Source organism: Scyliorhinus torazame, chromosome 6 (genome assembly GCF_047496885.1).
Source record: "Scyliorhinus torazame isolate Kashiwa2021f chromosome 6, sScyTor2.1, whole genome shotgun sequence".
NCBI classification, from domain to species: Eukaryota; Metazoa; Chordata; class Chondrichthyes; order Carcharhiniformes; family Scyliorhinidae; genus Scyliorhinus; species Scyliorhinus torazame.
Window position 1 is genome coordinate 169,092,848 of NC_092712.1, and position 27,210 is coordinate 169,120,057.

General features: G+C 47.2%; 1 protein-coding gene across 1 annotated transcript in view; it reads right to left on the reverse strand.

The window, feature by feature from the left end:
* Positions 1 to 27,210, reverse strand: part of col28a1a (collagen, type XXVIII, alpha 1a) — a 321,284-nt gene that overhangs the window by 259,289 nt on the left and 34,785 nt on the right. Inside the window, exons 8-11 of the mRNA XM_072509076.1 lie at positions 25,236 to 25,262; positions 20,744 to 20,788; positions 11,523 to 11,567; positions 3,231 to 3,284 (exon numbers count right to left, since the gene is read on the reverse strand). Of these exons, the coding sequence (XP_072365177.1) occupies positions 3,231 to 3,284; positions 11,523 to 11,567; positions 20,744 to 20,788; positions 25,236 to 25,262 (171 nt within the window). The remainder of the gene's footprint in view (positions 1 to 3,230; positions 3,285 to 11,522; positions 11,568 to 20,743; positions 20,789 to 25,235; positions 25,263 to 27,210) is intronic.

Sequence of the window (27,210 nt, forward strand, 5' to 3'; positions counted from 1 at the left end):
CCACCCCGTGAAACCCACCTTCCCCCCCCTTCTCTCCCCTCCCCCCCACGAACGATGTCCCCCCCTCCCCCCCCCCTCCCCCCCCCCCCCCCCCCCCCTCCCCTTCCCCCCTCCCCCCCTCCCCCCTTGGGTTGCTGCTACTGTCCGACCTTCATCTAACGCTCCGCGTGATGGTCTAGGAACGGTTGCCACCGCCTGTAGAACCCCTGCGCAGACCCTCTCAAGGCAAACTTTATCCTTTCCAACTTGATAAACCCAGCCATATCATTTATCCAGGCATCCACGATGGGGGGCTTCGCCTCCTTCCACATTAGCAAGATCCTTCGCCGGGCTACTAGGGACGCAAAGGCCAGAATGCCGGCCTCTTTCGCCTCCTGCACTCCCGGCTCGTCCACTACTCCAAATAGTGCTAGCCCCCAGCTTGACTTGACCCGGACTTTCACCACCTTAGATACTGTTCCCGCAACTCCCCTCCAGAACCCCTCCAGTGCCGGACATGACCAAAACATATGGACATGGTTCGCCGGACTTCCTGAGCACCTCCCACATCTGTCCTCCACCCCAAAGAACCTACTCAGCCTCGCCCCAGTCATATGCGCTCTATGAACCACCTTAAATTGTATCAGGCTAAGCCTGGCACACGAGGAAGAGGAATTAACCCTACTTCGGGCATCAGCCCACCCCTTGTCTTTTTTCTCTCTACCTCCCAAACAAAGAAAGCCGCCATTGACGCCGGTGGCTTCAATGTCACTTTTCCCATCTGCTATTGGCCTTTGCCAATATTTGGGAAAATTCTGCCCAATGATGTGGGGCTATGGATACATATATTTGTATTTATAAAGGATTAAGTTGTTGAAGGAAGCTAAATATAGTGAATGGTTTTCTATCAATGTTTTTTTAAATAGTGAAGTCATCAATAGATCCAATACATTATTTTATTTTTTCTTAGCATGGGTCCCAAGGTCTGCCTATGGTGGGATACTGGGTGAGTTGGAATGGAGGGTATAAAGGGAAAAGGTAGAGGGTGAGGGGCATAGGCTGCCCTAAGTTTGCACTGAGTTGACATGAAGTATGAGGGGTGTAGATTGGCATGGAGGCTGTGAGGGGCTATGGGGTCAGTGAGGGTTATGAGGTGGCATAGTTTGGCATAAGTAGAGCATGGGGAGTGTGTGGGGGTTGAAGCGATGTGAGGGGATGAGGCTGGGACAAAATGCCAGAGCACTGAGGTCAGCCTTTCACACAGTCTGCCTCTACAGCCTGCTGCACCTATTGCTACCTCCACCAACCACTATTTTCGCCACCACCACTGCCCCGCACACCGGCCAGAATTATAACCAGACCATCTGGTGAACTTTCTCCTAAGTTGGCTTTGCAGAGTCAGGATTTTTCCTGTCGCTGCACCCCAATTCAGGAGTGAAAATCCAGGCCTTTGTGTCTTATTTAATTTCCCCTAAATGTCAGGAAGGAATCATAAGCCTGTAGGTCACAGGAATGAAGTCTTACATCAATGACTTGGAGGCTGCCTGGTTACAACTCAAAGACAAAGTAAATACACAAAGCTCACTGTTTTGTCGTACTTCTGTTAAAATAAATTGTTACATGTTTACAATGTTTCAGCGAATCAGTTCTAGCATTTGTCTGTTGTGATGTCAACTTGGTAGAATTAATTCTTTAGTTGGGAAAATTTTGTTAAATTCACAAACAATCCATGAAATATCACATGAGAAATTAAATGCTGAGTCTCCGAGCTCATGTGTTCAAGTCGTGTTGTTTTTTTTACTTGGATCTAAACAAAGTTTCTCAGTTTCAAGGAAACAAATTTGCAAAACATAAAAGGCTACATACAGACCAATGTTGCTGGACTTCCAACAAGCAGCCCAGAAGCAGTTTAAACACATGAAAGATGATCAGGTAAGTAAATAAAAACAATGCAGGATCATTTTCTTTTCATTTCATTTACATGAGCATATATTAAAGGCTACTAACTGTCCTCCTGACAGTATAGTTTTAAGTATATGACTCATTTTCTGTCTGTACTTGGATCCATACATTTGTTGCATATGGAAAACAGAGAGGGAGAAATATTTTTTAAAATGTTATCACACTACTGTTAGAATTGTTTTCCACAAGGTTGTTCTGACTCTACAATTATTCCAAACACCAATCACAATGAAGACAGGTCGGTGCTTCAATATGTGGTCCATTCCAAATATTTCAGTATTTGTAAGCTTAACTGATAGAATTGATTGATTGTGCAAACATGAATCGACCACCTATTCCTTGGCAAGCATCATAAAAGTTACATTAAGTTGTACTTGCTAGTAAAATTCCAGCATTCATCAATCATAGAACTCTGAGGGAGTAATTCTGACTGCGCAATGGCGTAAAAATGGCAAAAGCGAATCCATAGCTGCTTTACGTCTTCCAATTTTATTTCCATTAAAGGACAATTGAGAAAAAATTGGAAGAGATGTAAAATATGCTTTTGATTCACTGTTGCCCATTTTACCTAATCACACAAAGTGAAAATTCTCCCTTTTGTGTGCGATATTTGTAAAAATTATTTAGAGCAAAATCACACTGTTTCTCACTTTAAGGGCATTCCTGCCAATTTTAAATGTGACAACATGTGACATCAGTTCAAACAACATTACTGCGTCTATTTAAATACTGCTCCAGTAAGACCCAAAAATGGAGTTTCAGCCATTATGTCCCTTATGGTTTGGCCCAGTAAAAGAGAAAAACTAACCAAACAGTAAATTTGAGAAACAGAATCAAATTCACAACAGACATCACATACTTCATATTTGCACTCCTAAAAAATAAAGTTCTTCATTGGAACATTTTTCACTGAGCCTGCTATAATGCCGTTATAATTTTGATCCAGGCCAGCAGTGTAAAACGGGCTCCAAATGAATCAGCCAATTGTTCCCCACACCTGACCTTGAAATTCACAGAACAATAGTTCACGCTCTTTTTGGAGACTTGATTCATAGTTTCACTGCCACTGTTAATTGGTTTGAAATCTTGAAAATATTTTCCAAGCCAATGAAAAATTAAAACTGAATTGGTGAAATATCCTCTGCCTATTCACTACCAGCACTTTTCACGCTCCTGACATAGACCAATTTCACATTGTTTTTTAATATATGTTTCTAGTCGAGACAAAAATAAATACTTCATAAGGAGAAAATCTCGATCAAGCAACCCACATCAATGGAATCTCCTACCTTTAGGCCTTGGACTCCATCAAAGCCTTGTTCGCCAGTCAGTCCAGGTGGGCCCTGTTAAAAAAGAACAATTAAAACATAATTTTAATTTTTCTTCATTCGAAGCAATAATAAGGGAAATTCATTTGGCTTTTGATGTCGTATTTGTTAATTGGCTTGAGCTAAATATTCACCAATACATGGGGCTGAACATTATAGGGAAGATGGATGGCTCACTCCCAACCCCGAAAACAAAGTCGTCATGGAGCCGACCCATTCCATACTGGCCTGCTCTGCCACAGCCATGGCACGCTATGGGAAGGCTCACTCAGGAGGAAGTTCTGTCCTCGAGGATTGCCAGCCAATCCAACTGGCCGGTAGGTAGAAGGTCCATGGATCCTCAGAAACAGGTAAGTCCGAGGACTTGCACAGGAAAGATATGGCAGGTCAGGAAGATGGGCGGTAGGGTGGGTTTAAGACTGCGAGTTGGTAGGAATAAAGTGGGGGTGGTTCCATCTTAAGGAGAATGGACCCCGATTGGGAAAGGACAGTCCCTGAAGATAGAACGCCCCTTTCCATTACGTCCTTTAAAGAGATTAGTTTTTAAAAATCAGGTGCCCCGACTGCCCATGCCAAACCATTTTTATAAATTTGTTCATGGGTGTTGCTGACTGGGCCAGCATTTATTGCCCATCCCTGGGGACAGTTAAGAGTCAACCAATTGTTGTGGATCTGGAGTCACACATAGACCACACCAGGTATGGACGACAGGGAAGGCAGTTGCATAGTGGTAATGTCACTGAACTAATAAACCAGAGACCCAGAATAATGTTCTGAGAACCCAGGTTCAAATCCCACCACTGCAGATGGTGAAATGTGAATTCAATCATAATCTGTAATTAAAAGACTAATAAGAACATAATAACATAAGAACTAGGAGCAGGAGTAGGTCATCTGGCCCCTCGAGCCTGCTCCACCATTCAATGAGATCATGGCTGATCTTTTGTGGACTCAGCTCCACTTTCCGACCCAAACACCATAACCCTTAATCCCTTTATTCTTCAAAAAACTATCTATCTTTATCTTAAAAACATTTAATGAAGGAGCCTCTACTGCTTCACTGGGCAAGGAATTCCATAGATTCACAACCCTTTGGGTGAAGAAGTTCCTCCTAAACTCAGTCCTAAATCTACTTCCCCTTATTTTGAGACTATGCCCCCTAGTTCTGCTTTCACCCGCCAGTGGAAACAACCTGCCCGCATCTATCCTATCTATTCCCTTCATAATCTTATATGTTTCTATAAGATCCCCCCCTCATCCTTCTAAATTCCAACGAGTACAGTCCCAGTCTACTCAACCTCTCCTCGTAATCCAACCCCTTCAGCTCTGGGATTAACCTAGTGAATCTCCTCTGCACACCCTCCAGTGCCAGTACGTCCTTTCTCAAGTAAGGAGACCAAAACTGAACACAATACTCCAGGTGTAGCCTCACTAACACCTTATACAATTGCAGCAGAACCTCCCTAGTCTTAAACTCCATCCCTCTAGCAATGAAGAAAACAATTCCATTTGCCTTCTTAATCACCTGTTGCACCTGTAAACCAACTTTTTGCGACTCATGCACTAGCACACCCAGGTCTCTCTGCACAGCAGCATGTTTTAATATTTTATCATTTAAATAATAATTCCTTTTGCTGTTATTCCTACCAAAATGGATAACCTCACATTTGTCAACATTGTATTCCATCTGTCAGACCCTAGCCCATTCACTTAGCCTATCCAAATCCCTCTGCAGACTTCCAGTATCCTCTGCACTTTTTGCTTTACCACTTATCTTAGTGTTGTCTGCAAACTTGGACACATTGCCCTTGGTCCCCAACTCCAAATCATCTATGTAAATTGTGAACCGTTGTGGGCCCAACACTGATCCCTGAGGGACACTACTATCTACTGATGCCAACCAGAGAAACACCCATTAATCCCCACTCTTTGCTTTCTATTAATTAACCAATCCTCTATCCATGCTACTACTTTCCCCTTAATGCCATGCATCTTCATCTTATGCAACAACCTTTTGTGTGGCACCTTGTCAAAGCCTATCTGGAAATCCAGATATACCACATCCATTGGCTCCCCGTTATCTACCGCACTGGTAATGTCCTCAAAAAATTCCACTAAATTAGTTAGGCACGACCTGCCCTTTATGAACCCATGCTGCGTCTGTCCAATGGGACAATTTCCATCCAGATGCCTCGCTATTTCTTCCTTGATGATAGATTCCAGCATCTTCCCTACTACCGAAGTTAAGCTCACTGGCCTATAATTACCCGCTTTCTGCCTACCTCCTTTTTTAAACAGTGGTGTCAAGTTTGCTAATTTCCAATCCGCCGGGTCCACCCCAGAGTCTAGTGAATTTTGGTAAATTATCACTAGTGCATTTGCAATTTCCCTAGCCATCTCTTTTAGCACTCTGGGATGCATTCCATCAGGTCCAGGAGACTTGTCTACCTTTAGCCCCATTAGCTTGCCCATCATTACCTCCTTGGTGATAACAATCCTCGCAAGGTCCTCACCTGTCATAGCCTCATTTCCATCAGTCACTGGCATGTTATTTGTGTCTTCCACTGTGAAGACCGACCCAAAAAACCTGTTCAGTTCCTCAGCCATTTCCTCATCTCCCATTATTAAATTGTCATAAAAACCCATCTGGTTCATTAACGTGCTTTAGGGAAGGAAATCTGCTGGTCTGATCTACATGTGACTCCAGATCCACAGCAATGTGGTTGACTCTTAACTGCACCAAACGTAATTAGGGGTGAGAAATAAATGCTAGCCCAGCCAGAGACGCCCACGTCATATGGATGAATTTTAAAAGAAAATTCCTTCTCTAAAGGACATTAGTGAACCAGATGGGTTTTTACGACAATTGACAATGGTTTCATGGTCATCGTTAGGAGGGAGGTGTCAAAGGAGGAAACGTCAGGAAAACCTTTATTGCAAGGTCCCACACCTGCGGAATCCCAAACTTCTCCGCCATCTCCTCCAAACTTGCAAAGTGCCCTGGCAAAAATAAGTTCTTCATTTCCGTCATTCCCGCTCCCCCCAATCCCAAAACTTAGCACACAGCCTCGCCGACTCAAACGCATCTAGCAGGATTCTCCATTTCTGGGACTCAGTGTTGACACCAATGTAGAATTTGTGGACTTTCATGACAGCAAAACTGGTGCCACATCTGGACCGATCCCGCCACTGTTTTTTTAAATATATTTTTTTAATTTAGAGTACCCAATTCATTTTTTCCAATTAAGGGGAAATTTAGCGTGGCCAATCCAACTAGCTTGCACATTTTTGGGTTGTGGGGGCGAAACCCACGCAGACACGGGGAGAATGTGCAAAATCCACACGGACAGTGATCCAGAGCCGGGATTGAACCTAGGACCTTGGCGCCGTGAGGCAGCAGTGCTAACCCACTGCGCCACCGTGCTGCCCTACCGATCCCACCACTGTCAAGGGGCTAGCATCGGCGCCATGTGCAGCCCAATCGATTCTAATGAGAAGCGGTGCTGGATCCGCCGGTCCGGCGAATGACACTCAAGAGGCTGACAAGCTGCAATCACATATACACACTGCACTCCCCACACACACCATCCCAACAAAAAGATGGCAGCGAGGAGAGTGGCACCCCATTTTACAGACGCCGAGCTGGAGACACTCCTGGATGCTGTGGAGGAGAGGCGATTGATCCTGTACCCCAGCCTGGGAGGGAGGCTGACAGCCGCCGCCATTCATCATAAGAGGCGCAGGGGGCAGAGGTGATCAGCGCCGTGGGCAATGTAGTCCGGACCGGCCAGCAGTGCCGGAAGAAACTGCACAACCTTCTCAGGGCGTCCAGAGTGAGTAGGCAGCACTGTCCCAACCCCCGTCCCGCACACCAATAACCCTATCCCCAAGCTGGAGGGTGGCCGAACCGGGTGCCTTGGCCATTGAGGCCACCAGCTGCCCACACCCTGGGCTGCATGAGTTGGACAGTCTAACACTGTCATTTTCTGTCGCCCCCCCCCCCACCCCCCCGCTAAGAGAAGGCTGGCAGCGGGAGAAGACTGGAGGTGGACTGCCAAACCAGCGGCTCCTCATCATGGCCAAGCAGAGGGCCCTGGATGCGGTCGGCAACCCAGAGGAAAGGGAGGTCGGTGCGGGCGAGGACGTGAGACCCCGCTTAGTTGCAGGTCTCTGTGACATTTATGTCAACCCCCCCCCCCAACACCACCTTCACCCACATCACCTTCACCTCAAACCACCCCACCCCCTCACCCTACACCGCCCCTACACCACCACCCCCCCCCCACGCCCACTCCAACTCACCTCCTGCCTGCGGTCTAAACATGCATATTATCTTGTGTCTTACAAGACCTGCTGATCCATCTGGCATCCCCCGCCCTCAGCCAGTGCCACAGCTGGAGCCCCCCCATGAGCCAAGCACCAAAGCTGAAGGCAGCTCAGATATCAGCCCTCAGGTGACGCCGGAGCTCGGGTTGGAGGATTACAGTGATTTTACGTCACAGCTGTCTCCAACACCCTCCACCATCCCAGAGATACTCACCTCGGTTGGGCATGTTCGTGAAGAGGCTCCTGGGACATTAGTTGGTGCTCACCACACAGCTGCTCTGGTACAGCAGGTGGAGGTAGGAACACCCGAGGGGGCAGACAGTCAGAGGTTAGGCCGACCCATGGAAGTAGCTGCCTTCCAGACCGGTCTCGAGCTTCTGGAGCAAACAGTCTCATTCATAGTGGAGATGCAGTCGCAGAGCCAGGGACTACATAAGGGGTTGTCGGCGAGCATCCAGTACCTACAGGTGCAGTTGGAGGAATCCAACCGCGTGCAGCGGCATGAGGTGATGCCGACAATGCGTTCCACCCAGACCAACAACGCACAAGTGGCGACCACAGTGGAGGTATTGGGGCAATGGTTTTGGTTATGGGTCAGCATGTCCAAGGCCTGAGGCATTCTGTGCAGATGGGGGTCGAGGCTCACAGGCAACCAAGTGCCAGAGGCACCTGGAAACCGCAGCGGCGCTCCTGAGCGTGGCCCAGTCACAGCAGGCCATGCCTGGGAACATCGGCGGCATTGCCCAGATGCTGGCTGACATGGCGCAGACACAAAGGGAGGTGGCCCAGTCGCAGAGGGAGATGACGCAGTCTCTGGCTGATGTGACATAAGCTCAGAAGGTGGTGGCACAGTCGCAGCGTGATGTGGCGCAGTCCTAGATGCCGATGGTCCACTCTCTGTGGTCCATGGCCGCGAGCATGCAGAATCTGGTAGAGACTAGAGCGGGCCTCCAGGACTGTCAGGTGGCAGGGGAGCCTCAGGGGATAGGTCCGCTCACACCCGCTAGATAGCAGTGGAGAATTCACCAACAAGAATGATCCCTGGAATGAAGAGCTTGTCGTATGAGGAATGGTTGACGACTCTGGGTCTGTACTCGTTGGGGTTTAGAAGGATGAGGGGGGTTCTTATTGAAACTTACAGGATACTGCGAGGCCTGGATAGAGTGGACGTCGACCGATGTTTCCACTTGTAGGAAAAATTAGAAGCAGAGAACTCAATCTCAGACTAAAGGGACAATCTTTAAAACAGAGATGAGGAGGAATTTCTTCAGCCAGAGGGTGGTGAATCTGTGAAACTCTTTGCTGCAGAAGGCTGAGGAGGCCAAATCGCTGAGTGTCTTTAAGGTAGAGATAGATAGATTTTTGATTAATAATGGGATCAGGGGTTATGGGGAGAAGGCAGGGGGATGGAGATGAGAAAAATATCAGCCATGATTGAATGGCTGAGCAGACTCAATGGGCCAAGTGGCCTAATTCTGCTCCTATGTCTTATGGTCTTATGGTCTAACAGAGCTAGGGAGAAACTTCCAGCCAAACTCACCTGAAATGATACTTAGAAATTTATCATCAAATCGTGCCTGTAGTATTGTGGTGTTGAGGTTTTTCAATTAAGTTTCATTATCTAAGCAATTTAAAAGTATTGAGGAATATTCCAGATTTATTTATTTTACTGGCAGCCCTATATTCCGGTAATGTGAAACATTTGGGTCTAATTATGCTAATAATAAAGATGAGAAGCTTATATTAAGCATCATCACCCGACTCCTTCTAGTCTCAGTCTTCAGAGAAACTGCACCTAGGCCATTCAAATTACAAACAAGCAGAACACAGCTTCCACTTGCAGGTCTCTTTTTTTTTTACATTCAGGAGGAAAATGATCACTTGAGTCTGAATGTTAATTATTAGGATTTTCTGCAGATCTTTTGTCATCGCCTCAGGAACTTTTTACAAAGTAAAACAATCATTGCAGTCACCACACTAATCCCAGAACACAAAGTCAGCAACTGAATAAAAATAATGTACATGTAGGTTTTCATTCACTATAGTTCAGCTCAAAGACACCATTCCATTCTGAAAGGATTAATATTAAACCCAATTTCACATTCCATAAATGCAGAGTTGGGATACTGCTCACAAACTGCAAGCTCATCATATCTTGTGAATTCTATTCGAAGCCAATAATATATCTGATGATAATTATATTTAACACTGCGTTTTGTAATTTTCAAGCCCAAGAGCAACTAAGGTTTACTAACATTTCAATCAAGTATCCTCCAAAGTTTTCATTGTTAGAAACCATATTACATTAAACCCATTCCATTACATTCAATATTCATTCAACTCATGCACACTCATTGCTATATCAATTCATTATTTCCAATGTTGTCTGACAAATTCTTCATTAACATTCACAAGTTCTTTCTGTCCTTTTTCCTTTTACTTACGTTGCTATTGTGCTTTGCTAGACCCTACATAATAACCAACTTTCCTTTCACGGTGTTGGGCATCGAGCATGTACCAGAGGTTTTTGCACCAGCAAGGAAATTGGCCCATTCATCCTTTCTGGTCTAGGCTATTTACAACAAGGCCGAGGAGACTTCTGGCTCTGACCTACTCCATGGAAGGATTTGCATTCTCATAACTGGCATCAGAGTCTTCTGGTTGCAGTTGGAAAGAGAAGATTGACCTGGGAGTGCAGGGAGGAGTGGGGTGTTTGGGGAGGAAATTAATTTGTTACATTCTACGTTTTTGATCTTCAACACAATACAAATCTACAGATTTCGAGGGTGCCTACCTGACTTTCATGGAAGTGAGGTGGGAAAGCCACAAACTTTTCCTCCAACTGCAATGGTGCTCTAATGCTAAATCACCGATCGTGTTAGTCGTTGCAAAGCGTTCCACCCCTGTTAATAGTGAAAACATCAAAGCCACTAACAATGAGCTCAACCGGAAGAATGGTAGGTTTGTACTTTGGTGGAGCTGTTAGGCTGCCAGACTAATGTTGAGAGGAAGGGTCAAAATATAACCCCATACACTCTGTTACCTCAGTTTAATGAAGATTGGAGACTAGTTCCTTCCTTGTGGAATCTGCATTTGCTTGACTCAATTTTTGAAGCAATAATGAATATTCTTGCACGTGCAGATCTGGGCCCTGAAGAAAGGATGTTGACTGTTGTATCAAAGTCAATTCTTGTTTTGGTAAGCATTGCTTTTCTAATCTTCCCCTTTGGAAAGGCATGGTAGAAGGAACAAACAATTTCTTTATAAAATGTCAAATTGCAGAAAAGTCCAGACTTTCACTGAATAGATTTTTAACAACGGTCCGAACCATGATAAGCGAGTCAAACTGCCCTGCGTCCATTTATTAGAATTGGTAGGAAGCCAGAGGAAATCATGGACTGAAGGGACACATAAATATTTCTCTCTTTTGTTAACTTTCTTACCTGGGGTATACCATCATTAAGATGCACTGCAACAACTCCCCAAGGCTGCTTCAACAGTGCCGACCAAAACCATAACCTGTACCGCCTAAAAAGACAAGGGCAGCAGGTGCCGAGGAACACCATCAGCTTCAAATTCCCAGTCAAGGCATATACCATCCAGACTTGGAATATAATCGCTCAAACTCCAATTTGCAACCTTCATTAGATATATGTAGTACAGCCTTTTCATTCCCTCTTTCTAGGTATGCAGAGGGGACCAGGGCTATATCTTACCAACAAAGTACACTATAATATAAACCCACTGCTATTCTCAATAAAACCTTTGGATTAGATCCCAATTAGAATCATAGAATGGTTATTACGTTCAGCAAATGAAATTTTAGAAAAATACAAAAGGTATGGTATTACCAGAATGACACTTGACACATTCTAATACAGTTTGGCTTATAGTTTGGTTGAAAATAGAAGGTTTATGTTCACTTACCAGTGCTCCTCTTTTTCCACTTGGACCTGGTGGCCCTACAGGACCCTAGAAAAATATTGATAACACCAGTAAGTCGTTTAACCAAATACCAAATCATCTAACTGAAGGTAGATGGATTTATAATGAAATATTCGATTTCAATATAAAATTATTTTTAATCACTGAAACCTCAGTTGATGATGTCAACCTGCAATACTTGAAGCAAAGGTGAACTGCTTGCAAAGGAATGTAAATATGAAATAGTATTTTCCAATTTTGTTTCATCTAAGAAAACATTTCGTTTTATAAAAACACAAGTAGATTACATTCACTGAAGCTTGCTAGTTATTTACTATGTTAAACAATAGGCACGATCCGATGGCCACACTGTGCCTGAAAAGCAGCTCGCCCGCGGTGCAGTGTGGTTGATAAAAGCCGGGAGACCCCGCTCCCGGGATCTACTCGGCTCCTCATGAGATCCAACGCAATCTCGCAAGACGTTGCGATGTAAATCCCGCCTGCAAATGGGAACCAGACAGTGTGATACTTGTGGGGGTCTCCCAGAGGATCAGTGGCCCCCCAGCTGCATTCCCTTTGGGAAGGGTGGTGCCCTGGCACTTCTGGTACCCCCTGGGTGCCAGCTTGCCACTTCTTGTGCTACCTAGGTGGCAGCCTGGCACTGCCAAGGTGTCCAGGTGGCATTGCCCACTGTCATGGGCACTCTCAAGGTGCCAAGCTGGCATTCTTTGCGATCGGGCCAGGGGGCCCTGCATGGGTGTTGCGGGGGGTGCAGGGACCCACCCATAGTGCATTCGAGCTGAGGTAGGGAGGTTGGGGATCGTTACAGTGCCTAGGAGATTGGGATGCCATTTGTAAATGCGTCCTGATCTCACGCTACACTGGGGAGTTCCGGCAAGCAGAGCTCCCCACTCCTAAAAATGGGCTATGTGCGGCCTCAGCTGCACTTTCCCCGCTGGGGTCCCTTCTACAACGTGAGTCGTGTTGAAGAGTCATGTAGAAACACACGGCTAAACATGCTCGCTATGGGACTTTGTTCCCATTTAGTTGAATCGAGGCCAATATGTAATATTTATCACTGCTGGGTTCAATAACTTCCAACTTGAATACTTCAATATTCTGCTAGCCAGGTTCTTACCCAGGCTCTTACCCTTCACTTTCCATCAACTTTAACTTGTCCAACACTCTGCTGTCCTACTCTGCACAAAGTCCTGGTTACCCAGCACACCATCCTTGCTAATCTACATTGGCTTCCCACTCCCTCAGATTTAATATTGATAAACCCGTCTGTGATTTGGCCTTTCCAGAGTCCTGTAATCCCCTTAAGCCCGCAAATGTCACATTTCTGACGCCATTCCTCCACATCACAATTGACTGAATTCCCCCCTTAAACTTCTTAATCTTGGCTTTAAAAGCCATCTCTTTGAGAAAACTTTTAATTACCCTTTCTTAACTCTTTTTTTTCAGTAATTAATTTCCTTCACATCTATCTGTGTTAAAGGTGCTTCTCCACCTTCAGTTGCCATGCCCTAAAAGGACATTGGAGCCCATGGATTTCCTTTGGATTGATCCATGATTACACATGGCAAAGTACTGCAGCGGTTTACCATCGCCTTCTGCAACATGGCTGACCAGGAAATTCTCCCACTCTTTACCACCTGTGATCAGGCAGATTGGAAAGATTTGCAGGCTGGTAATCAAATAGTTTGACCACTTTATGTACATTCCTTCCATGGCCATCAAGTCCTAAAGTGGGACTTAAACCCAGAGGTAAGGATATTGCCACTGTGCCACCAGACATACTTAATTAAAGGCACTATGTATGTGTAAACATTTGCTAATGCATCACTGGGATTCAACAAACACAAATGTGCAATTTTAGAAACGTTTCTCACATATCATTGCAGCAAAAATATGCTTTTATTTATTAATTCCTCCAGAAATATACAAACATTAGCAATGATCTATTTAATTTATATCAAATAAAATAATTTCCTCACATTATTGCACCAACATCTGCCTACTTTTAAAAGCTGTAAGCGTTCAATGTAAGTTAATCGGAAATAGTCTATGTGACACCCATTTTGCAGTATAGCCTAATTAATGTTGAATTGATGGGGACTCTGTCTCATTTTTCTTTTATTTTACAACTACACACCCACAGAACAGCACACTTATTCAAACTGTTTGCTGCCGTAATATTGAGAAAGGCAGCCTGAGACATTGAGAGTATTCAGCACCAGAGGGCACCTTTTCCTTTCTTCATGAAGTGAAAAGTAAGAAGCATGACATCATGGTAGCCAGCTTACGTTCTGTAATTGAACTGTAAATCCAATCCCAATAACTCCTTCGACTGAATTAGGAGACATGAAAAATTATAATTCTGTGTCGTTTATGAGCCAAAAAGCCTGAGCAACAGCTTATTGTATATTTATAAATCACACCTTGGGCGGGAACTTTTGGCTGTGCTCGCCCGGCGACTGGAAATTTCCGCCCAAAGTCAGGGGACCTTTACATGGTCCCCATCCTGTCCGTGGCGATTGGCGGCTGCAGCTGAAAAATCCAGCCCCTTGTATTTATATAGGGTGCAATTCAGTGACCCCATTGTGCCCAGGCTCCGCGCCTGGCGCCAGGCTGATCGCGAGTCACTGGGTGAGATCCAGATCTGCATATTTAAAAGAGTCTAATGGCTTATTTAAATACCCAGACGTCGGATTCACCCGGCTCCCAGGACTCAATGGCCTTGCCTGCGAAACCTTAGTAGCGGTCTACACAAACATGGACTAGACGTCACAACACCTCGGAGGATCTCGCAGACCATTGTAGAGCCCCGTGTGGTCGGGGGCAGGGTAAGGTGGTACCTTGGCGCCCAGAAGACAACTTTAACATTTGTCTGCTGAATCACGCCCATACTGGCTTTAACATAGTAAATCACTTCAGAGGAGCATAATCAAACAAAAATTGGCACTCAGCCACATAAAGCAATAGTTGGACTGGGGATAGTTGGTCAAAAAGGTAATTTCAAGGAACATCTTAAAAAGAGGAGAGGAATTTGGAAGGAAATTCTAGAGCTTGGGGTCAAGATGGGAGAAGGCATGGCTGCCAATTGTAGGGCAAAGAAATTGGGACATACACAAAATGTCAGAGTTGGAAGAATGCATAGTTGTCAGAGGGTCGTAGGTTTGAAGTACGGTACAAGTAAAGAAGGATCTCAATAGAAAGTTTGAGAATTTTAAAATTGAAGCTTGATGGACTGCCAACCAGCAAAACATTGGAACTGTCAAGACAGGAGATAATAAAAATATGAAAACATGAGGGATTCATCGACAGCACTGAGACTAGGGTGAGATGTGCAATGCTACAAAGGTGGATGTCACTAATCTTGAAGGAGAGGATATGGAGTTGAAAGTTCAGCTTAGGATCAAATAGGATACCAGGATTGCAAACAGTCTGGTTTATCCTGGGACAGTGACCAGGGAAAGGAATGGAATGGGTAACTAGGGAACACAGGATGAAATTCTACCAGCCATTTGCTGATGTACTGGAGGCAAAATGGCACTGGAAGGCATTGGGAGTAAGCCCATCACATTCCCACTGCAATGCCTATGTTCTAGCGATGGGAAAGTTGGAAGAACAGCTTCTGCTGAAAGACCAATTAACCACCTTACATGGCCACTGAAGGGCCACTCTGTGCCTCCATGGGAAGATCAAACAGTGAAAGCTGGTAGACTGACTGTGGGCTCTGGGAGGAGCCACTGGGGACAATGACTGCCCCCTGGCAACAGCGCCACCTCTAAACCGCAACCACCATCCTTGATTACTGGGCCCTGCCTTCCTAGTCCTGCTATCTCCAGACCAGACTTACTTCTTTTTGACTGTGCCATTGATGTTCTCAGTCCATGTAGCTGCAGTCTCTGCAATGGCCACCATTAGTGGTAACACTATTAAGGCTGCTGGGCTGCCAGTTCTCTGATTAGGCCTGCAACATTTTGGGGCCAAACCCCTCTCTTCAACTGGATCGCAGTCCCAGCAGCAGCCACTTAATGGCCAGGACTGGGACTATGCCTCTATGGGTCATGCTCATGGCCGAAGCGGGATCACTTTCCACTTGTGATGATGGTGGTGAGGCTGCTGCCATCCCTGTGAAATTCAGCCCACAGGTTTTGTTGGAGGCCAAAAATGGCTTTGGTCTTTCCAGTGTTAAATTGGAGGAAATCATGGGTCATCCAGGACTGAATGGTGGACAAGCAGTCTGACAATATGAAGGCAGTAGAAGGGTTGAGAGAACTGGTGCTGAGCTGTGGAAGTGTGTTGCCGTTCTACATGCAATACCTGATAACCTGTCTTTGAATGATGTTGCCAAGGAATGACATATAGATGATAAACATTAGTGAGTCAAGTATGGGTGTTTGAGAGGTTCCAAAGATAATGGCGCGAGTCAGTAAGAGAAGCCATTGTAGGTGATTGTCTGACTATGACTGGGTAGGTGTGGTAAACCACTGTTGCACCTGTATTAGGTGATGTAAGGTAGGACCTGTACTACAGGTTCGCTGGTAGTCCCTGCTTGCTGGCTCCGCCCAGTAGGCGGAGTATAAATATGCATGTCCCCCATTCAGCAGCCATTTCGCCAGCTGCTGTGGGAGGCCACACATCTTAGGGCAATAAAGCCTCAGTTGTATCCAACTCTAGTCTTTGTTCAATTGATCGTGCCTCAGTAGGTAAGTGGGAAACCAGGTGAATGAAGTTCCACTCAGGTGGATAATGGAGCAAAGGCACTGAAAGACTATGGTGTGGTCAACTGTTCTAAAAGCTGCACACAGTTGCTAGAAGAATGAGATAGTTCACCACAATCACAGTTAGGAAGGATCTAATTCATGACTTTAATTAGGGCTGTTACAATGTTGCAGCTGGGTTGGAAACCTGATCAGAAAGGTTAAGTTTGGAGTTGTGAAAAGATGGTAGTGGAATTGAGAACAGATAACAAGGACTTGGAAAGGAAAGGGAGGTTGTGTAGAGGATAGCTATAAGCTCCAAAATGATACAGATGGAAGTTGTCGGTGTGGCAGGAAAGTTCAACTCTGATAAGTGTACGGTAAGGCATCGGTAAAATTGAATATACAATAGAACATAGAACATAGAACAATACAGCGCAGTACAGGCCCTTCGGCCCACGATGTTGCACCGAAACAAAAGCCATCTAACCTACACTATGCCATTATCATCCATATGTTTATCCAATAAACTTTTAAATGCCCTCAATGTTGGCGAGTTCACTACTGTAGCAGGTAGGGCATTCCACGGCCTCACTACTCTTTGCGTAAAGAACCTACCTCTGACCTCTGTCCTATATCTATTACCCCTCAGTTTAAAGTTATGTCCCCTCGTGCCAGCCATATCCATCCGCGGGAGAAGGCTCTCACTGTCCACCCTATCCAACCCCCTGATCATTTTGTATGCCTCTATTAAGTCTCCTCTTAACCTTCTTCTCTCCAACGAAAACAACCTCAAGTCCGTCAGCCTTTCCTCATAAGATTTTCCCTCCATACCAGGCAACATCCTGGTAAATCTCCTCTGCACCCGCTCCAAAGCCTCCACGTCCTTCCTATAATGCGGTGACCAGAACTGTACGCAATACTCCAAATGCGGCCGTACCAGAGTTCTGTACAGCTGCAACATGACCTCCCGACTGCAGCAACTGGAGACCGCACAATGTGTGTGCCTGGGCCGCCAAGCACAGGACGCTCTCATCACCATCAGCTTCACTGACGAGGGGGCCTGACTACTGAGGGCTCGACTGTCTCATCCCTCTTCCACACATCCACCGCCCCCACCTTTGTCCAATAATCCCCCACGTGCACCCTCCCTGCACCCACCCCCTCATCCCGTCCAATCACCCACCCCCCAGTGCACCCATCCTGCACACAGCCCCCTTCCCCCACCCCCGCCACCTGCGTACTTCCTACTTGCCGAACTACAGGGTGCGGGCTCTGGATTCGCAGTAACAGCAGGTCCGGCCCATGGGATGGAGCATGATGCACACCCATTCCGTGATAAGCCCTGGTGCTCCGCATCTTTGGAAGCAGTCTGACTCCTACCCTCGATAGTACTCGCCCACGTCCGCCCGGGTGATCTCTGCATGCGTACTGGCCATTCCAGCTCACGGTCCCATCAATCACCTGGGTGGCGGGGATGGGGATGGGATCCGGGGTAGGGTGTGGGTGAGTTGGAGGGGTGGAGCCAGGTAACAGGGCAGTATGCGGTGGCCACTCTGGCACGTGCCCACCTCCAAAGCCCACGCTCCACACCAGCAGGCTCCCAATCCCCCCCCCCAACCCGGCACACCCTCTCTTCCCACTCCAGCCCCTCCCTCACAACTTTCTGACAGAGGACTGAGCAATTCGGAATGTTGGTGAACAGTTGTCTATTGTGTTTTTTACAGGTATTGTGGCCTAGCGTCTATCGTTAACCTATGTGCTGCACCCGTGCCAACTTAACTGGTGTCTATCTTTCTGGCCTTACAGGCCCAGCCCGCCATCTAGGTGGTTCCCCAGGCAGTACATCAAGAGTGGAGGTGGCGATTCCCACTCTTTGACCTGGGTCCCCTGTGGCGGCCGTTCTCTGAAGCAACCGGGCCTGGATGGACCCGGCTATCTTCCGTGTGGTGTGGTGCCACCCTGTTCGGCCCACTGTCCATCGGATGCACCAGAGACAGCTGGGAGTTACAGGCATGGGCTCCATCACCACCTCCTCCCTCGGGCTGTATGAAGGCCCCCAAGCTAGCCCTTGGGACAGGGGAGGTGCTGCCAGTCCTGGAGGCCCACTCTCGTATCGACCAGGGTCTCCATGTGTGTGGCCATGAAGCACAGGGACTGTGTCATGTTTCTCTGGGATGGGTGGGGTGCGGTGGGGGGAGGGGGGTGGGTGGGAGGGAGGTGCCATTCATGCCATAGGGAAACCACAATCCATTGGGAGCTCACTTGCTTGCCTGATGCCAGCCTCCGCCTCGGCGGCTTTCCGCGTTCCGGGCTCATCGACCCGGTACAACGCCCTCTCCTCTGCGGAGGTGAGGAGCCATAGGTCCAGCATGTTCCCTCACGTCTTCTCTCTCTCCCTGCAGTTGTGGGCTGCCTTCTCCTGGGTTTGGGGGGTGGGGTACAGACAAAGCACAGTGTGAGACACTCGGACTTGGGCAGCAGAGGGGGGTCTGCAGCTAGTGGTCTGCGTGTGCAGGGCACCCGGCCGTGGCGGGGGGGTATGGGTGTTGCCATGTGGTTCAGGATGGGATGCGCTCGGACTACTGGCAGGTGGGGTTCGATCATGCCCTAAGGGAGATGGGGGGGTTGACAGGGGCATGAAGGTGGTGACTCACACTGGCCGTGCTGAGGAGGTTGTGCAGCTTCTTCCTGCACTGCTGCCCAATCCTGGCGGTGGGGCCCTCGGCGCTCACGGCCTCTGCCACCTGTGTACAGGCCCGGTGTATGCCCGATGGCAGCCTCCTTCCCATCCCAGGGAACAGGGTGTCCCGCCTCTCCTCCACGCCATCCAACAATATCTCCAGCTCCGCATCTGCAAATCACAAGGCTGTTCTTCGGAGTGGCATCACCTTGGCTGGAATGAGTATGTGTGGGGTGCTACAGCCTGTCAGGCTCTCCAGTGTCAATCCCGATCCTGGCGAATCAGACGCTGCCGTTGGTTGGATATGCACTAGTTCCAGATGGTGTCAATGCTAGCCCATTAATGTGTCCTGAATTGCTCAGGGACCAGCACCGCTTTTGTTAGCGCAGAACTCTCGCTATTCAGTCCCAACATCAGCACTCGTCTCTCAAACGGGGAATCCTGACCATAATTTTTTTGGTCCTTGGGGAGTTTCTCCCCAGTCTAGCCCACATTTAGAAATTGTTTCAGAAGGGCAGCACGGTGGCACAGTGGTTAGCATTGCTGCCTCACGGCGCCGAGGTCCCAGGTTCGATCCCGGCTCTGCGTTACTGTCCGTGTGGAGTTTGCACATTCTCCCCGTGTCTGCCTGACTTTCGCCCCCACAACCCAAACGATGTGCAGGATCGGTTGATTGCCCACGCTAAATTGCCGGTTAATTGGAAAAAATGAATTGGGTACTCTAAAAATTTTTATTTAAAAGAAATTGTTTCAGCAATGGGGAACTGAGCTCGCCGGCAAGACTGGCTCCTCAGGGTGCCTCAATCTCTAAGTGAGCTTGAGGAGACCCCGTCCATGGGCAATGTCACCCCCCATACACATGGGCATTAGCCCACACCAGCCTAAGTGAGGACATCCCACTATGGGGTCACTGAGGGCCTGCCTTTTCAGGCCTGTCCACCCCCCACCCCCCTTTCGGGCCTCCTTTCAGGACTTCCACCCTTCACCCCCCCCCCCCCCAACCTTTGTGAGATACCTTCATTCCAGCCCTTCACCCCCCCACCCTTCATAACCCCCATTCCCCCGGCCATTAGCAGTGCCACCCTGGCACCTGGGTACTTTGGCACCACCATCAGGTGCCTGGCAGTGCCTCTGCCAGTGCCACATGGGCACCTTGGCAGTATCAGGATATGAGGATGGCACTTCCAAAGTGTCAGAGGAAGAGCCACGGTGCCACCCTGCCTGTCCCTGACCACCCAGGGGTCTCCAATGGCTTGGGAGACGCCCCCCCTCCCCCCAGGTGCCGTTACGCCAGGTCCACGTTAGTGTAGAGCAGTGCTTAAAGGCACCCAGTCCAGGCAGTTAGGTCCCGGGGCTGGGGTAATCCGTGCATGCATATTTAAATGAGCTTAATGGTTCATCTAAATATGCATATCTGGATTTCGCTGAGCGAGGGCCAGATCGCGACATCACACAAGATCTTGTTAGGTCTCGTGAAGCGTCCGAGCGTTGCAAATAAAGGCCTCGTCGTGTACCGAGTTTGGGCGGGACAAGGCCGTTCGATTGCTGTGAGCTAGGAGTACATTACCTGGTCAAAGGGAGAAAAAAAATAATTTTATGAAGAAAATTAAAATTAAGTAAAATTTGTAGACAGCAATTAATCTTAGAGCAAAAACTACTGCATTATAGAAATTATAGCACAAGAAGGAGAATAACTCTTACTAACTTTTTAACTGGAGATTTTTTGTTTTAATCATATTTTGCTGTCATTTCCCAATATCAATTTTTAAACACACAAAATGGAGAAAAAACTTTTAACTAAACCACAGGTTTGTTGAAAATATACGTACACTTTCGCCTGTTGTTCCTGGGATCCCACATTCACCTTTTACGCCCTGCGGTGGAGAAAATAATAAAATTGTCAAACAGGATATAGGTTTGACAGATCAACAAGCACCAGTGTCCCCATGGCACACTACAGATAAAAATCAATGGATTGTAATTCTATAAAATATGGACTTACCATTAAACGCACAAATATTTCGCCACTTGAACAATTAAGTTACTCTCTTTGTTTCCATACTTTTACAATATCTTTAAAAGTTGCTAATGACGAAGCTTTAATTTTAATAAATATTCCACAAACTAAAAATAGATATAGAAATACATTAAAGTTGCAACGAGCCATTTATTCTATCTCGTTCATGTAGGCATTTTATTACGATCCCGGCGACCGGATCGAGGTGTACAAGATTATGAGGGGCATGGGCAGGGTGGCTAGGGAACAGTTGTTCCCCTTAGTTGAAGGGTCGGTTTCGAGGGGACACAAGTTCAAGGTGAGGGGTGGGAGGTTCAGGGGGGATTTGAGGAAAACCTTTTTTACCCAGAGGGCGGTGACGGTCTGGAACGCACTGCCTGGGAGGGTGATCGAGCTGGGTTGCCTCATATCCTTTACAAAGTACCTGGGTGAGCATTTAGCACTTCTTAACATTCAAGGCTATGGGCCAAGTGCTGGAAAATGGGATTAAGATTGGCAGATCAGGTGCTTTTCATGCAGCGATCGCACTGCCCTCATCTACCTTCAAAAAACTCAATCAAATTCATGAGACATGACTTCCCCTTACAAAGCCATGCTGACTTTCCCTAATTAGCCCTTGCCTGTCTAAATGCCTGTAGATCCTGTCCCTCAGAATACCTTCTAACAACTTACCCACTGGAGAAGGCGCACCGGTCTGTAGTTCCCAGGCTTATCCCGACAGCCCTTCTTAAACAAAGGCGCAACATTTACATTTGCATTTGGAAGTCCTCTTTCCTGAAGACAAGGGGAAAAACCAAGCCACCCTTATGTGGTAAGCATAGTTGGAGATAGCAGAACCCCGGAGCTGCATCCATTGCCACAAGGGGTTTAATGCCCTCTTTGGTCTGGAAAGGTGAATATCAAGACACTCTCAGCTGGCATCCATCACTCTTTCAGCTCCGTAACATTCTCCTGCACAGCACTCCTCTGGCTAGTCACACACATTTCTTTCTATCTGGGCACCTACTAAAAATCTCCATCTCAACACACAATACTCACACTCACCCACATCATATTGTCCTCTTCATACCCATCCTGCACTGTCACCCTCCTCAAATGTTATCATCCCATCCTGGACACACATTTTGCTTTCCACACATATAACTTTCTGCTTTCTTTCATTACACGAGAAGAGAGCACACAGGGTAAGGGAACTGGGGGGTGGACCTGCAGCTATAGCTACGCAACCACATTTGAGGAAGGTGTCGTGGGGATCAGTAGGGTGGTACACACAAACAGGGAATCAGCAATGGGGAGATGGAGATGGCCCAGAGACCCAGTCACAGCATTAGATATTGTACTATCCTCAGCACTTAACAGTCACTTCTGATGAATTTATGTCAACAATTATTGAACTGTCATGATTTACACTATGGTGAGTTTGTACCCTTTCTCAACGTCAGCACTAACTCATCTCTTTCATCTCTCACAGATGACAGAGGCCGATGAGGGGCTAGGTGGAAAAGTCCTCAAAAGGGGTTGAGCACTCGGGGCATACACCTTCACACGACTTCATGTACACATCCTGCATCAGCACATACACACAACTTGGTGGATCCTGCACAGGAGATAACTAGATTGTCACATGTTGAGGAGCACATCACATGTGAGCAGGAGCAGGTGCTGGAGACAGGGGTGGGATGAAGAGTTCTTTGTTGAACAGTGCAGGACACTACAAGGTTGATCTTGAGTCTCAGGAATTTTTCACTGAAAGGGAACTTTTGGACCAGCAACAGGAAATGTGTGTCCATAAGACATAGAAGCAGAATTAGGCCACTCGGTTCTCATCCCCTTTCTCCTGCCTGCTTCCCATAACCCCTGATCCCTTATTAATCAAGAATCTATCTATCCCTGTCCTAAAGACACTCAGTGATTTGGCCTCCACAGCCTTCTGCGGCAAAGAGTTCCACAGATTCACCGCCCTCTGGCTGAACAAATTCCTCCTCATCTCTGTTTTAAACGATGGTCCCTTTAGTCTGAGATTGTGTTCTCTGCTTCTAGTGTTTCCTAGAAGTGGAAACATCCTCTCCACGTCCACTCTATCCAGGCCTCGCAGTATCCTGTAAGTTTCAATCAGATCCCCCCTCAATCCTTCTAAACTCCAACAAGTACAGACCCAGAGTCCGCAATTCCTCATACGGCAAGCTGTTCATTCCTGGATCATTCTTGTGAACTTCGTCTGGACTCTTTCCAAGGCCAGCACATCTTTCTTTAGATACGGTGCCCAAAACAGCTCACAATACTCCAAATGGAGTCTGACCAGATCCTTATATAGCCTCAGAAGTACATCCCTGGTCTTGTGTTCTAGCCCTCTTGACATGAATGCTAACATTGCATTTGCCTTCCTAACTGCCAACTGAACCTGCACGTTAACCTGAAGAGAATCATGAACAAGGACTCCCAAGTCACTTTGTGCTTCTAATTTCCTAAGCATTTCCCCATTTAGAAAATAGTCAATGCTGAAATTCTTCTTTCCAAAGTGCATAACCTCACACTTTTCCACATTGTATTCCATCTGCCACTTCATTGCCCACTCTCCTAGCCTGTCCAAATCCTTCTGCAGCCCCCTTGCTTCCTCAATACTACCTATCCCTCTACAGATCTTGGTATCATCTGCAAACTTAGCAACAGTGCCTTCAGTTCCTTCTTCCTATATTGTGAAAAGTTGTAATCCCAGCACAGACCCCTGAGGCACACCACTAGTCACCGGCTGCCATCCTGAAAAAGATCCCTTTATCCCTATTTCCTTCCTTCAGCACTTCCAGAGGTAGTGCGCAACCTTGGAGTGCCATGGTGTCTCAGGTATTTGTATTGATATTTATCTCCATGGAAAGAGTGGCCACCTGCGAGTGGAATCAGATACAGCAGGACACTGAATGCGTGCTGGCACAGACTGATGGTCTGCACACTCTGAATGCCAGTTTACATAGGGTACAGTAAAGTGTTTCCCCATTGAGGGAAGTGTAGCTGAACCATGAGAGAGGTGGTAAAAAGGCAGATGACACTGGGGGCTTTGCTCAAGTTGCCCCAATTCTCCGCATGCACTTGAATGTGCCTCCCATTGCCCATCAAAATTCTTCCTTAAATCTCACCTGCTTTGCCCCAAGGAAAACAACTTTTGTTTCTCTAATTGTTGCTTAAATCCCTCATCCCTAGAACCATCCTGGTAAATCTCTCCTGCACCTATCAAGGACTCTCACATCTTTCCAAAGGTGTGTTGACCATAATTGGGGGAAATATTTAGTAATGGCCTAACCGGAAGTTTATAAAGTTTCAGCATAATTACCCTGCATTTGTACTCGTTGGGCGCGATCTACTGGCCGCGGTGGAACCAAGAGGGGGCACGATGGGGCCGGTAGCTGCTGGGAGAAGCCTTTTCTGGTATTTACCGGGCTAGCCATTCCCCATGAGATCGAACGGGATCCCCCAAGACTTTGCGATCTGGATCCCGCTCATTGTGGGCAGGATCAATATTTGGTAAATCTGCATATTAGAGAGAGCAGCTAGTCTCTCTCTAACACACAACTCGCCTGGTCTACCCGAGGCATTGGGATCTAACCCCTTCACCGCGGGACCTTATGCAAGCACCGTTCAGTACTGGTTTCCACAAATGGGGACCAGGCGGAGGAATGGCACTAGGGGTGGTCTCAGGGATCGAAGGCCCCTGAGTGATTGGCCTCCAGGGGTCGCATCAGCTGGATTGAGAGATCGGGGCGCCATTTAAAAATAACGCCCCGATCTCCTCATGCACAGAGGAGTTCTGGTGAGCGGAGCCCCTCAGTGCAGGAAACGGGTCTAAGTGCAGACTTGGCGGGGCGTTTCCCGTTAAGATTGCAACACAGTCCCGTTCGACAGCATGGTCTTTCTCGGTGCTGTGAGAGCTGGGAAGCACCCGGCTAAACGCGCTCAACACGGGACTCTTGCAATTTGCTGAGATCGTGCCCATTATCTCGATTTAATCAGGTTCAAGCTCCCATCTATTTTTGAGAAAACCAGTGCTGATACTTATTTTGCTCATAAACCCACTTAAATATGGAATCTTTAAGCAGCATTATCAAGAAACAATGGATTACGCTTCCCTCACAGATCAACCAACAAACAAACTGGCTGGGAGCAGGAACTGAGCGAACAGGAAGTTTAATTCAATACCTGTGCTGAATTCAGCTGATGAAAGTGGTTCAGAATTGTCTGAACTTCTGTTTGACACAAATATGTTGACATGCAACAGTGAAAATATTAATTTAATCAGCAGTATAATACTCCACCTTGTGTCCTTTGAACCCAGCTGTACCCTATTGAGAATATAAAAAGATAAAAATTATTTGTGCCACAAAGTCAAAGTTTTCCTTGTCAGAACTAATATGTACTAAGTATAAAGTATAAGTAAATTAATAACATTGCTAATTCTCACATGTCAATTGTGGAGATCAAGGAGAATAGGAGGGAACAGGGATTTATGGAGATCCTTAACTGAACATAATATAGAAGTCCTGCTAATTATTTTTCTCTAATTCTTGGCAGGCAGCCAGATTGAGAGGCTGATGTCAGGTGGGCAATGCTGACTAGCTATAGTCAGGGAGCGGAGAGGAGGAAGTGAGGGGGAGATTGTGGAAGGTGATAGTGGATAAAACGTTGGGAGGCATCTTGGATCAGAGGTCTTAGGGGAGATCCGAGGGTGTGGGAGGGATTGCTGGGTTGTGGGAAGGGGAGGTTAGTGGGTAAGAGGGAAACAAGGGTTGATTGCAACATCATTCAGTGAAAATGAATCAAAAAGTGGAATGCTTTGAGGAGTCTAGGCGAAACAATTTTCACCCCACCCTGCCCCTGCTCTTCTGACCATTCTGACAGCAATAAAGTTCTCCCAAAAGTTATTTTCTTGTGTGCTCTGACTAGTAAAAATGTTACATAGATCATGATTGCCTAAGTCAACCTTTGCAGCCTCCAAAAACAGGATTCAACTTACATGCCGAATATAAAATGTGAACCATCTATATGTGTGGTTAGTCACCATTTTGAAACATGAAAGCAAAACATAATAGTGGTAATTTGACTTGAATAGTTACCTTTGACCAGAAAACAATTTAAAGACAGTTGAATTCATTGTCTTCGGTATTATACGCAGAGAGTTCATCAAATTCATACTGAGTCACTCGGCTATTGCATCATCATAAATCTCACTCTGAATCAAATGTAGAACCCCTCCTTCACCCCCCCCCCCCCCCCCCCTTCAGCTCAAACTTCACCTTTTCCAGGGTCAAAAACTCCAGCAGGTCCCCCCGACACGTCTAGGCACAGGGTGGAGAAGCTGACCTCCACCCCAATAAGACCCGCCTACGAGTGATCTGCAAGGCAAAGGCTAAGACATCTTCTCCTACTCCCACCTGCAACTCAGGCCAGCCTGACACCCCTAACATGGCTTCTAGGGGACTGGGCTCCACATCAACATGCAAAACCCCGAGATTGAACTGAACACCGTCTCCAAAACCTTTCCAACTTCGGGTAGGGCAAAAACATATGAACATAATTTTGCGGGACCCCTTCCACATCGCTCACAGACATCCTCCACCCCTTTGAACCACCTCGCTCTTGATTTTGTGAGGTGCGCCCTATATACTACCTTCAGCTGTATCAGCCCCAACCTCGCACACGAGTTCGAAGCATCCACCCTCCGCAGCACCTCCCACCACAGTCCCTCTTCCAGTCCCTCCCAGCTCCTCCTCCTCCCACTTTGCTTTAATCCCCTCCCTTGGCATCTTAACCTCCTCGAGGATCCTCTCATAGATCACGAAACAACCCTGCTCTCCAGCCCCACCCATTTCTGACAGCACCGCCTCCAGCAACAAAGAGGCCAGCACTAACGGGAAGGTCGGGAAAACTTCTCTTACAAAGTCCCGAATCTGCATGTATCTAAACCCTTCCCCCTGCGCTAACCCATTCTTCTCTCCCAACTCCTCCAGGCTCGCGAATACCCCCCCCACCGCCCCCCCCCCCCCCCACCCAAGGAACAGATCCTTCATTTCCTTAATCCCCCACTCGCGTCCCATCCACGAAACCTCGCATCCATCCTCCCTGCTCAAACCCATGATTTCCCCTCGAATCGGCATCCCCCGACCCGCCCCCCAGCTTAATGTGCTGGCAAAACTGCCTCCAAAAGCCAATCGGAAGCGGCACCGTTGCCAATACCCGCAACCCCGACCCATCTTTACCCACAGAATTCCTCCCCACCCCCCTTGCTCCAGC